The following is a 13328-nucleotide window of genomic DNA, read 5'->3' as shown; positions in this document are numbered from 1 at the left end:
TTCTGACAGTAAGTCACCTTAATTATAGCAGCATGTATGCTGCGTGTAAGATTGGCTTTGAAAATTTACACAGCGCTAGGCTTTGTCTTAGCTTTAAACTGCAAAAAGCTGCTTTCTTACATGCCTACCTGATCCCAGCGGTGCCTGCAATCTGAGTGTGAACTGCTGTTCTTTCTACTTTCTACCATCTCTGAATTAGCTTGACAGTTTAAATGATTTATCAAATAACTAATGACAGGAGCATGCCTGTATGTTGCCAGCATAGTGCATCTGTGTAATTAAGCCGTGCAACTGTTGCAAGCAGGCTGTGCATTACGAACACAAACAGTAGTGTAAAGGCTGACTCTGTTAGTTTGATATCAGCTTAATATAATGAATTGCAGATGATGCCTTCTAGAATTAAGGAAAATCCTCAGCATGGTGGTTGTATATGCAAGGTATGCAATTTGGAGAAAAAAATGTGTTAGGTAGTAACGAGTCTTTTACACAAGCCTACTATTCCCTAATATTCCTTTGAAAATCTTTAGTTTCAGATGAAATGTTTTGCAAGAGGGTAGTTATGTCAAAACACAAAGATTTGTTTGGGATGTTTGGAAGTTTGATCGTTTCATGAGTAAAGCCGGGAGCAAATGTGAAATGCTTATTTTTCTGGAGTTCTACAGGAAATTGAACAGATATTTGTTATTTTTCTAATCAGAGTTGTAATTTTATGTCAACACTTAAATGAGATAATTACCTCTGATATACCACTATTTTCCTCTTATTGTTATCTTTAGTTTGAAAGCTACGGAACTGACATCTACCTCACTAGCAGGGACATTGGGGGTGGGTTTAAGTCAAATGTGCAAAGCCAAGAAGACTTTTTCTTCTCAGCGTGTTGTAAAATACTTTTTTGAGAGTAAGAGAGAAGCTTCAAGGTGTGATTAGTTTGAAAAAATATCAATGGAAGTGATGATTTGCTTTTTTCACTTCTGGGCTTGTTTCTCATTAACTCTCCTGAAGTTAACTGGTTAACTTTCCCAAGTCTTGAAACTAATGGCAGTTCCTGTCATCTATAAACTTTTGCTGAAGTTGTTAGTGTGTAACGCAAACACAGTCTTAGAAAGTTAAATCCAAGTAGCTTGTCCTCAGTAGCAGTATCATCTGTCCTCAGGCTCGTTCTGTGAAGTACACAAACAGAGCAGTCTTGGCCGAGGAGCTCCACTACAAAAGAAGCCAACAATTGATGATGGCCATTTCGGTTCTTCTCTTTCTTATAATTGTATTCTAATAAATTCCTACAAAAACAAGCAAATTCAGCCAGTACAATGGGATCACTGTACGCTAATTTGTAGATTAAGAGTGTGAACTGGAAGAAAAGTATAGTGAGTTTATGACTAAAAAGGTAGTTGACTATTTTTTACCATAAGCCATTTGGTAGAAGTGTTGGTATATTATTCAGAAATGAACTTGAAAGGGGTCTTACAGCACAGAACTTATAGTGGTTAAAGGCTTAGATGATTTATCTTTCTGTTCTTATTTTCAGTTTACTTTTTAAGTATATAAATAGAAAGGTCATAGGGAAGCTGAAGGAAAAAGAGAGGAACTTGGTATATTGAGTTAGATGTGATACTGTATGGAGAACTAGGAGAATAGCATTGAGACTAATATGTTACTCTGCAAGAGCAGTAGGAGGGAATAATTCTCATATTTGAGAGATGTTATAGGAAAAAAAATAGCAATGTGTGTCCTTGCCCCACGGCCAACTGTTCAGACTTAACCTCATCTAGAATTTAATTCAAGTTTGCAGAAATAGAGTGCCTTTGTTACCAGATTTTGTCAGGTGAGGCTATGCTTATGTGAGGTTGGTTTACTGAGGGGATTTTTTTTTTTTCAAAGAGAGGATACAGTAGGATACCTTTTGGAGATATAGACAGGTTATACTTGGCAATAATATGATACAATTATCCCTATAGATAAAATAAGCTATCAACACCAACAGAGGCCTTCTTGCACAAATACCTTAAGGCTTCTGTCATGGCTGTGGTGATGAGGGATCAGCCACATTTAGCAGCAGGGTGGGTAAAGGCCTACAGTATCACAGCTTCTGTAGTAGCCGTTAAGGTGTCTAAGGCATTAGATTAAAGCTTTTGAGATGTGGATCCAAGTATTCAGCTTCAAATTGTTAATCTGTAGTGGGAAGAACCTATGCTTCGTGGCCTTGACAGTCGTAATGCTGAGTTCCTACTCAACAGGTATAATACCTCAGTTGCTGTTCTCTGTGACAACTCGGTATTTTAGTTTAAATAGTTCCCTTAGTGTGGTGTTATGCTGTAAGTGTATTTGTAGAATGTGGCCATGTAACTGGACAAAATAAGATCCGCTTGTAGGATGTTTTTTTTGTTCCAAGCTCATCTTTACCAGCATTTTTTTTGCACCTGTTCTTGTTCGAACTCATCTTTCTTTGACATCAGTGGTAAGAACTGTTTATAGTGATTTAGATGGGGTTTTGCAAAACTCTTAGAGTGTGGCGGTCACTCTTCCCTAAATCAGAAATCTCTCTGGAGATTGTTTTTTAGTTGTTAGATCCTAGTGGTAGCTCATAGTTATCCTGTGAGTTACTCTTATGTTTCAGGTTTTCTTCAGTAATACCTTGAATACGTATACCAATCCATACTGTAATTTAGCTTTATATACATATATATAAGCTATATATATGTATGTTAGCTTTATATATATTTAGCTGAATATTATATGTGTGTGTGTATGTATATAAAATCAAATTGTGCCACACTTGCCCTTCTGTGAACACAAGGGAAAACAGCGGTTCCCAGGCTTGGCTGTGGAGACACTGCTTTGCTGTCTGTGATGTCGTGCCTTTTCCCTGCACAGTTTTGTTGCTGGCATCAGATCTAGCAGCTGGGGATAACTCTCAAGGGTGGACCTGCAGCACTGGCTGGCTCACTGCCAGTTACTGCTTGTGGAAGGGAACTTGGATCCATGGCTCCATGTACGTATGTATTTTTTTGAGAAAAAGCATCAGTGTGTTCTTGGTGTGGAGTAGGATAAGCAGCAGCATGGAAAATAAATGTAATCGATAATACAGGGTCTTCTACATCACCCTCTTGGGCAGTTTTCATATGCACAGTGCTAAAAACTTCTTACCTACCTACCCGTGGTCCAAAGGGATAATATTAACAAAACAGGCTGCAGGTGTATGTTGGAGCAGGGAATGTACCAGGATCCCCTGTTCCAAGTTTAAATTCAGGCTCTGCTCTTCCACTGTATGAAGACAGATGGCTCTATGGAATTTGTCTGGGCTACAATTGAGAAATTATTTTCTAAACCAGGACCATGCACATTTTGAACAACCAAAATGCAGTTTTTATGCCAACGATCTTGGCAGAGAAGGAATAAAGGGTTGATGGAAATGAGGATATTGGACGTCTGCGAATACCTGACAGACAGGTGCAGAGACAAAAGGGAAATACACTTCTGTTTAATTGCAACTAGGACAAGAACTACTAGTAAAAATCACAAGACAGGGAGTTAAGATTAGACACTAGAATATTTATTCCAGTTAAAGCAGTGAAATCCTGGATGTTGTTGGGAGAGTTGCATAGCTTCCGTAATTACAAGCTTTTAGAAACAATAGGTTAGGCTAACCTCTCTCAGGAGTGGGTTAGTTAAATTTATCCTGCGTTTGGGTATGGGATAGAATTGATGACCTATCCTGGCCCTGTCATAGCTTTGTTTTCTGTAATTTTGTCATTAACAACTCAGATTTAGGAAAGAGAATCTTTGCAGAAACATGCAGATAGGGAATTATCTGCCCCATGTGTCATGTTCTCAGTTGTGCGGGTCTCTCACTTCATTTAAGCTCCTGAGCTGCACTGTATCCATGCCAAGGGGCCTCTACTATGCAAAATCGTGTTTGGATGACATAATTTATATCATATGCCAACCTTAAATGAGTTGTTTCTTTTTTTTTTTTTAACATCTAGGTCAGTTTTCATGTTTACTTACTAACGGTTCTGATGTCAGATATACAATATGAATAAAAAATATTCTTACATGCACCAGCCATGTACTATGCCTTTGAGATTTGGAAGGCAGGCTGTGTTCCCACCAGCTTGTTACCATCAGCAAGAGATTCGGTGATGGAAACGTAGCATAATTCTGGTGGCAGGCTCTGCCCTGATGGCCTCGCCTGTCAGTGTTTTAGCAGGTGCACAAAGAGGAAGAAGGTACCTGCTTTGTCAGTAAAGCAAGCATGTACAATTCCAGGCAAATTTTTACTTAAATGCTAGTTTTGCATCCTTTATTTATTTATTTAGTATCATTTAGGATTTTTTTTTGTTTGGCTTTAGAAACACTAATATTTAATTGCACTGCTACAGTGGTTCAGAATTATAAAACACATGGTGCAAATATAAAATAAAAATCACTCCCCCCAACCTTTGTCTCCCATAACCCTTTCCACCCACACAAACTATTTACTTATATTTCTCTATGAGAAAAAGGGAAGTTTTTTGTTGTTCTTTTGCTTTGCTTTTTCCTGTATATTTTGCTGTTAAAATCATAGCTAAAGGTTTTGAGCACTGAATATTCTTGGTTGTAGTATTGCATTAGCACTATTTGATTATTGTAAGGAAAAAACAACACTTACCTTGAGATTTTTCAGACATTGAGGGCTTTAGGGACCTAATCTCTTCTGATAGGTTTACATAGAAAAGCTGGCTTTGGCACGTTTTTAGAAATTCTTGGTACTGTGTTATGTATTTCAGAGAATTAGGCACATAAACTGAAGAATGGGTTGTTGCTCTTGGTTTGCCTTGTAGTTAAGGCCCAGTTGCTTAAAATCATCTTAGCCCATATGGGAATATGACAGTTTTGCTTTCTTTTAGTAATTCATAACTTGGAAGAGAAGCCTATTTTAACTCTTCATGCCTTCATAACTTTGACTTTGTAAGTCGAAGTTTGAATTTGTTGCAGTTAAATAACTTTTGCCCTTTCTTCTGTTACAGAGTTTTGTATGTAGACCGTGATAGCAAGCCGATGACCTTGTTTGTTACTGTAATTATTTAAAATTTGAAGTGATCAACTTAAAGAACTAAGTATGTTTTCCTTTGAAGTTTTTGATGGGAGATGCTGCTATTTTTATTCTCCTTGTCCTTCCCAGCTGCCTTTTCTCCTTGCTGGCTGGCCTATTGTTTCTCTGCTTTTCCTTTGAAGAGCAAAACAAACACTTTCAAAAGCAGTATTGCTCTCTGGCCATTAGTGAATGCATCAGCCCTGTGAAAGATTTCATATTAGAAGTCTGTTTTTCAGCCATAACTCCCAGGAAAGAGACAGGGTGCAGCGGGGCAGACTTGGGCAACATCAGCAGAATGAGGCCACCAGCTGTGCCCATGCTGGTCCTGACACACATGCTTACATCTCTCACTGCCAGTGGTTTTTGTGGTGGCTCCACAGATTCTAGCAGCTGGATGAAGTGACTTCAGGCCAGACTGCTGGACATGCCCCCTGTCACGTGGAGGATGGGGTTCCTCTGTCGCTGATCTACAGGCCACAGCTGATACAGGGAAGTGAATGAACACAGGGACCAAGCGGTTGATGGGACGAGCGGCTAGCTGCACCCATCAGGGCCAGGGAATGCAGTGGCAGATGAGGAGCCGAGGCAGGCGGCCTGCATGGCAGCTCGCTCTGAGGAGCTGGGGCCGCTTGGTGCTCTGTGGCACCTTGGCTCCTTGTACCTTTTCTCCCTGCCTTGCCAGCACATGCACAATGTGCCATGGGGAAACCCTGAGGGTGAGAGAGGTTCCTCTACAATATAGCAGGTGTGGTAGTAAGAGAAGAAACTGCAAGTGTGGGGGGTTATTTTTCAGTCACTAAATCCAAGGAGACTTATTTCATTTATTCCTGCCCAAAACCTTTTGTACACAAAACACTGCTATTGGTCCAGATAAAAGTAGTTTTGACTGGACAGCCCCTTTGATCAGACATGCCCTAGTCAGTTTATGTACCTTACAGCAAGGTTATTCCAAGGTTATTCCGTGGTTATTCCTCGCTGGTTTGCTAAATCCACACGCAGTACTCTTAACACCAGGATAACAGCAACAAGACAAAGGCTCCATCTCAAAATATTCCGTATTCATGAATTTTCCCAAACATGCAGGTAACAAGTGTATGTTTAGTACGTATTAGAATAGCAGATTCTGCAGTAGTTGGGTTTATTGATTTCAAGAGAGTATTTCTATCTTTTTCATCAACTTTTTCCCTGGATCTTTGGCTCCTAATCATAACAGGCTTGTGAGCAGCTGGTCCATTGCTCTTTCACCTTTTGTTGTCTCAGATTTCTTCTATACTATAATCTTTTCCACGAAGATTATATTGCTACTGCCAGAAAGGCTCTGAATTTCAGTTTATAGGCTGTGAGGAGCCAAATCGGGGTAGTTGTTAGAATACTTATAATAAAGTGAAGCAGCACACAGAGAGACTCCAGTATACTCTACAACTGAGAGTCATCTGCTTTTCTGTTAAGTGACTTTAATTACTATAGTAAAGAAATGCTGGTTAGTTTGACCATTGCTGATAAGGTGTACACAACTGTGCACAGTTTTATGTGAAGACACAAAGCCAAAGGAAGATGCAATTTCATCTTTATGGTTTTTACCTGGAAAGGAAAACTGGTGTCTCATCTGCTTCATGTTCAAAAAGGGAGAGGAATAGCTGCTGTTTTTCACATTTTAGAAATCAAGACAAATATAAGACATGGAAGAGAGTGGTGATTAATTGGCTTTGACTATCAGCTGTATGGTTACAAACTGGATGTAAAATGCCATTGATTTTGAGTAGACAGTGCCCTAAGTTTGCTTTTTTTTTTTTTTTTTTTTTTTTACTTCAAAATATAGAAAAGGTCACAGTCACCACGAACTGTAACCAATTGCTTCAATTTTAACTTTAGAGAGTTACTTCGTGCAGCACAATTTCAGAGTATTGCCCCAGCTTTGAGCACCAAAGTCTTCCGTGGGCAGTACAGTGTTTGCACAGGTACATTGCTGGTGTTGACACTTTGTTTTGCTGTCTGCTAGTTTGTTTGCAAAATGATGCATTATTTCCCATGAAGGTAAACTCTGCTGTCTAGTTTAAGCACATAAAATTAGTATTTTTTTTTTTATTTTTTTTTTTTTTAGCATCTTTTCATGGTATGGTGTTTTCTGGAGAGCAAAAGTAGTCTACTCAGTAAGAATTCAGGCAGACAAGGAGGTTACTTTTTTTTATTTTTTTTCCCTCTTTAAAACATCACAAATTCTCTACTTCCATTGACCAGATTTTGTCTACCATAGATCTCAACGACTGGCAGCATTTTACATCAGCCTGAGTCCTGCTGCTCCCTTGCAGTATCTGACAGCCTGCTGTGGATTCAGGTGGGCGCTTAGGAGCTCTTTGCTCCCCTGCCTTGAGGGAAGAGCATGTTTGCCAGGAGGTACTGGCTGGGCCAGAGGTGGTGAGCTGCTGGTTATTTTATTTCCCTCTTCTATTTGAACACTTTGGATATAGCTTTTTCCCCTGACCTGCCCTGATGTCAGGATGTACGTGCATGTTCTTGAAAACTACCACGTTGTTTTTCTTAAACAACTTGAAGACTTGCATTAAGTGATCAGATTAAGTAATGTGGCAGGCATAATGTAAAAGTAAAAAAGAATAATTTAAAAATAAGATTTTGTCTAAAACCAGCCATCCTCAAACGCTATTGTTATGCGGATCACATCTTAGTAAGAACTGCCTTGTGGCAGATCATCTGCTGCCTATGATTATAGGCACTGCTGATGTGTAAAAGTAATATTAGGAAAGAAGTTAGTAACTTTTTAGTCTCTTTAAAAAGAAGTTTAATAGCTAAAACAAGGAAAAGAATTGAAAACATGAGCAGGAAGACCTTGGTGGAAAACTTGGTTGACATGTGGACTGTAGTTAGTGAGTCACTGTTCTAGGAAAATGAAGTTTGTTTTATTATCTTTTTTTCCCTTGTTCTTTCCAACCCCCGATCTGAGGGAGAACCCCCATTTAGGGAAACACTTAACATGCATGCTTAACTTGAAGCACTTGCCTAAGTCCATTAGGAAATACAAAGCGTGTGTTTAAAGCCAAGCAAATACTAAACAACATTGGGAATTCCAGTCCAAGTATGTACTTACTGCTTGGATTTGATGTGCAGGTGCCTTGTAACTCTTGAGATGGAGAGAAAATGGGACAGTGAGGAGAGTCTACAGTTGCTGTAAACAGAGCTCGGTTTACACAAAGTCATGATTTTTACTGTAATATAGTAATGTAAAAAGGTGTGATGCAGATCTACATCATTGCATTAGGTCTGGAATTAGTGGATATGCACTGGTTTTGGTTTCTGTAAGCTGAGATTTGGTGGTGATCCACAATGCTTTTCAGATCCACAGGATCTGCAGGAGTGTGGATCACACAGGAGTGTGGATCTGAAAAGCATTGCAACCACATCAATCACTAATTTGGTAGATGAAGTGTCAAAACCAAAACTGCCTGTCCTCAGAAGGAGGGAACACCACTGTAAAGTTAGCTGTTTGTTTCCTTAGACGTAGCTGTAGTTGTACGCTCACTCAGATAACCAGATTCCTGTCTTGCCTTGTCCCTTCATAGGCCATGGACATTTGTGGGCTAGGAATTGCGTCCCTGAGGCTGGAGCTGGGGAGCACAGGTGCTTGGACATACTGGCTGAACTGTCATCCAACTTTTTGTAGTATTTTTGATATTTCTTAGTAGTGTTTGGTTCTCTGACAGACTGTAAAAGCTTCTTTTTCAGGACTTCATGGATACGTGGTACTAATTTAATGTTAATCTTATTTTGGATAATTTCCTATTGTCTGTATGCTTGAAGGCCCAGTATTGGTTGTTTTGCTGCCTAGGACACTGCGGTGTTTAGTTCCCTGCACCAGCAAGTTCTGTTGAATATGGGGGTACTTTGTCTGGCATACTTCTCTTTACAGAATGGCTATGCATGTTTATTTCATTTATCTTGGAGTGGAACACACTTAAAATAGGTTTAATTCTGTATCAGTTCTGAGTATCATAACCAAATGAGGATCTATTGGGTATTAAAATGAATGCCTACATGTTTGCTGTCAAAGTATAGCACCTGGGTGCATCTTTGCCTGGCCCAGTTACATTTTGTAATTAGTCCTTGTTTTTTCTGTATCAGCTTTCCCAAAATTTCATTCCTATTTGAGTTCTGTCTCATTGTATACAATGTGTTCTCTGTTGTCCTTTTGTGGCATAATGAGTAACCGAGCAGTTGACAAATTCCACGTTTATCTCCTGTATCTTCCCTGCCTCCTCTAAAGTAAGACCTGTTTTCATGAATTCTTCTCTTTTGCTTCTCATTTTATATATATTTCTTTTGGATATTATTTGGGAGAGTTATCTATTCAGAAAGAACTTTAGAATTTTCTCATCCATGGTATGAGTCTCAGCTGGATTATTCAGAATGTCATTGCCAGTACTGCAAAATGTGCATATACATCTAAAATAGCCCCAGCAGTCTGAAGCTCAGCATGGTGGTAAAAGGAGCTAACACGGCTGGCTGGGTTCTGTTGGAACCTCTTTTGTTCTCCTGTGTGTTTTTTGATCAAAGGGGTTGGACTAGAATACCTCTAAGAGGCCTCTTTCAACTTCAATATTATTTTAGAGAACTGTTTTCTCCACACTACAAAAGTGGCAAGTCAGTGCAGACTGTATTAATTCTCTACTGCCCTGAACAGTTGGGGTTCTCATGCAGAAGCTGTTACTTGGACTGTTTCTCCTGCCTTATCACTTCATTTGAGTTCTGTGGAACAAGTGGGAGGACACAGTGAGCAGCTTTATTCTTTCGTGCTCCCATGCATTTCTTAGGTCTTACATTCAGAGTGCCATTACAGCATCAGTTTGTCTTATTCTGTCAACTATACATCATTGTATAGCTCATTGTATAGCTTTTGTGTATTAATTTCCTTCCCTTGCTAACAACCTCGAAACATCTTTAAAAATACAAGTTCTATCTTGATGCTGAAACGGGGTGAGACGTAATAGACTGGTACGGTAGCTTCTCTTAAAACTCTGGTCAACTGAGGAGTTTGTTCACTTGTGTATGTCTTATGATAACGTAAATATATTTTTTTGTCTTCTGCACACAAGGCACAAAACTGATCAGGCGAACCGGTAACTTCTCTGGCCACCTCAGATTTCACTTACCTACTTTTGCAATATATTTTGGAAGGCATTTAACTGTTTTCCCTTTCTCTCCCCTTTTCAGCTCAGAGACACTAGTCAACTGCTGTTTTTATGGAACCTCACTACACTGCCACGAAGAGCACCAGCTCATCAGGACTGAAAGAAATCTGAGACTGAATTGTCCTATTTTTCCTCTGAAATCTTCACCAAGTAGTAAACATTTTTTGAAGGGGAAAGAGGGGGTAAATATGTTAAAGCACCCCCTCACACCCAGTTAGGGCACCTGTACCTAATGTACATTTTCTTTAAAATTTAAAAAGATGTTAGGAAATATTTTATAAAACTTTTTTGCAATAAATGACGCATGAAATTATTGAAGATTATAAGACACTTACATGCAAGGAACCACTTGAATTATTAGTATGAAGAATCACTGCAAATAACTTTTTTTTTGTAATGTGACAGTCACGTTTGTATGTTTTGATAGGTGCCAGTGATGGAGCCAATTGCCTGGGAAGTTGACTGTAACTTTTGAACTTTTATTTTAATTCTTAACTTTAGCATTGCAATTTTCCATTCTATGAGGCTTAGTTAGTATTTAGTGCAGGTGTTAGCAGAGCTGTGACCTGTGATCAAAAGCATGTCCAAAACCAATTGTATTGTAAAATATGAACAGTCCTGCTATATGAGACCAATGTTTCCCATAGAGGTGATGGAAAGGACAGTGACCACAAACTCCATGTATCTCTGTATTATGGGAAAGCTCCTTCTGTGTGAATATGGTTGCATTTTATTTATGCTATTGTAACACTTAGGGAATTGAGGATTGTGAAAAAAATGTTAAGAAGGGCTACAACAGAGAGTAGCATTTTGCTTATGATACTATAAGATGGGAGTCGTGAATGGAGAGTGATTAAATTGAATGGCATTTCTCTTTCTAATCATGGGTTAATTTTTCCTTTTGACAAAATATTTTTCAGATAGGTAACCAGTAGAGCAAAGGTTTTATTAGTGTTTCTGATGGTTGTTGATCTCAGTTATATTGACTTGTTTGAATAGCTGTAAATCAAACAAAAACAAAAACAACAACAAAGAAACAAACAAACTCAGTGGGTTTTATCCATTTTATTCCCCTCCCCAAAAAAGTGTTTGGTAAGACTTACTTCAGTGGAACTTGTGAATGCTGGACATGCTGCTGAAATACTGAGTTATTAAATATTAATTTATTTGTCACTGACTATTTGACATTGTGTGCACACTTTCTCAGCAGTATCATTTATTACAATGTTCTTAACTGGGGATTTATTATATAACCTGTGAAAATATTTGTTTTGAAGAAGTGAAAATGTGCACATAATCTACTCAAAGACAAATTTTTGTTTCTAGAGAACTGAAAAGACTTGTATTAATAAACCCTTTTCTTCCTTAATATTCTGATTCAATTGGATAAAATAGTGTCTTTGTCCAGATCATTTAAAAAGGAAGATACCTTTCCAAGGGGCATCTGTATCAGTACAAAGACAAGTACAGCCTTCAAATACGGCGCCTGAATTAAGTAACACTGAATTTGAAGTGAGGACAACTCCATTGTTTGGCTTTGGTGTTGGCAATGGTTTAAAACTTGTTAAGCAGCTGGGGAAGAGGGAAGTGAGAGGTGAGGACAGTCATCCAGATCCAGGAAAGGTGTATCAGTGATGCACACACACTGAGCCAGGTCATGCTTAGTGTTCGCTCAATTCCTTTTTTTAAGAGGTAATTTATTTATAAAGCCAGAAATTGAATACTTACTGCCTACTTCTTAACAAATAGCTCTATAATGCTATGCAGTAGGTTCAAATTGTATCATTTTTCATAATAAAATATGACTTTTTAAAATTTCAGATTAATATTTTACAGTGCTCCTCCTTTTCACCAGTCAGAAGAGGATCAGTGGTTTGGTCCTGTTTGTGGCCTGAAATTTAACTAGAATTTAGAAAAATGAAAATGTCTGATTTGGTGAAAGGGGAAGCAGTTTGGTATAGAGTATGTGCTAGCCTTTCACCCTCTAGTCACTAAACGCCAATTGTATTGATAATGTACAAGGGTCTTGGCCTATTAAATAATATTTTAATACACACACACACAAACACACACACACACAAAAAAAAAACCACAACCAAACAAAACAGAAGCCACCAAACAACATGGCACAAAACAGTTTCTGCTCAGGAAAAAGGCCCAGGACTGTAATAGCAGGGTTATTGCACATTGGATTGAAAACTGATTGATGTTGTAAGTAGAAGCCAGTAGTGCCTGCCTGTGTGACATCTGACCCTTAACCAGTGCTCTTATTTCCTCATCATCATGAGCACTTGTGCACAGCAGCTGAAATACAGAGAAAAACAAAAACATTCAAGAGTGATGCAGATCTCTGCATTGGATAATATGGGTATATAAGCAAATAGCATAAAAATAGACAAGGTAGCTAATTGTACTTGCATTTGTTTTCACAGAAGGTATTGCAGCCATTTTGTTTGAAACCAGATTTTCATTTTGAAATGAAATTGTCAGGGATATTCTAATGATAGAGAATTACAGTAATGTATTGCTTTTCACTTTTTTGCTTTAGTTGCTTAATATTTAAGCTTTGCTCCGTGCTACCTTCTTGTCTGTATATTGAATGATCACTATGCCTCTTTCATTTTGTAGACTTGAATGAGGAAAATATGATTCATCCTTTAAGGTTTGCTGAGAAGTAAATGATAAAGAATGTTGTGTAACATTTATTCAAATAAAGCCTTGATTTTTTTCAGTGCTCTTTTAAAGGGAAATAATGTTGAATAATGTTTTGATGTATTAGCTTCCTTGTTTTTTTAGTCCTTGACCCAAAAGCCTTTGATTTCTGTTTTTTATTCTTTCTTTTTTTTTTTTTTTTTTTCTTTCTTCTTCTTTTTCCGTGAATTAAACAAAGATTAAACTGAGGTTACTAGTCCACTGCTGGAAGTGAATCACCTGGACAAATCCCTATTCAAAGTTACATTTCACCACAGTGGCTAAAAGATGCCAAGTCACGCTCAACCAGCCGGATGCTTTCCATGGGGAAAAGCTCTTCTTTTTCTTGCTGTGTCATTAAT

At 38.3% G+C, this 13328-nt stretch overlaps 1 protein-coding gene across 1 annotated transcript in view; it reads left to right on the top strand.

The window, feature by feature from the left end:
• PWWP2A (PWWP domain containing 2A) overlaps nucleotides 1-12883 on the top strand; it is a 29665-nt gene extending 16782 nt beyond the window's left edge. The window contains exon 3 of the mRNA XM_084295616.1: nucleotides 10298-12883. Coding sequence (XP_084151742.1) covers nucleotides 10298-10311 — 14 coding nt within the window. The 3' untranslated portion in view covers nucleotides 10312-12883. The remainder of the gene's footprint in view (nucleotides 1-10297) is intronic.
• The last annotated feature ends 445 nt before the right edge of the window (nucleotides 12884-13328 follow it).

The sequence above is a fragment of the Netta rufina genome (assembly GCF_964035555.1).
Source record: "Netta rufina genome assembly, chromosome: 14".
NCBI classification, from domain to species: Eukaryota; Metazoa; Chordata; class Aves; order Anseriformes; family Anatidae; genus Netta; species Netta rufina.
The sequence above is the reverse complement of the archived record's forward strand: the minus strand, read 5'-3'. Positions and strand labels throughout refer to the sequence as shown.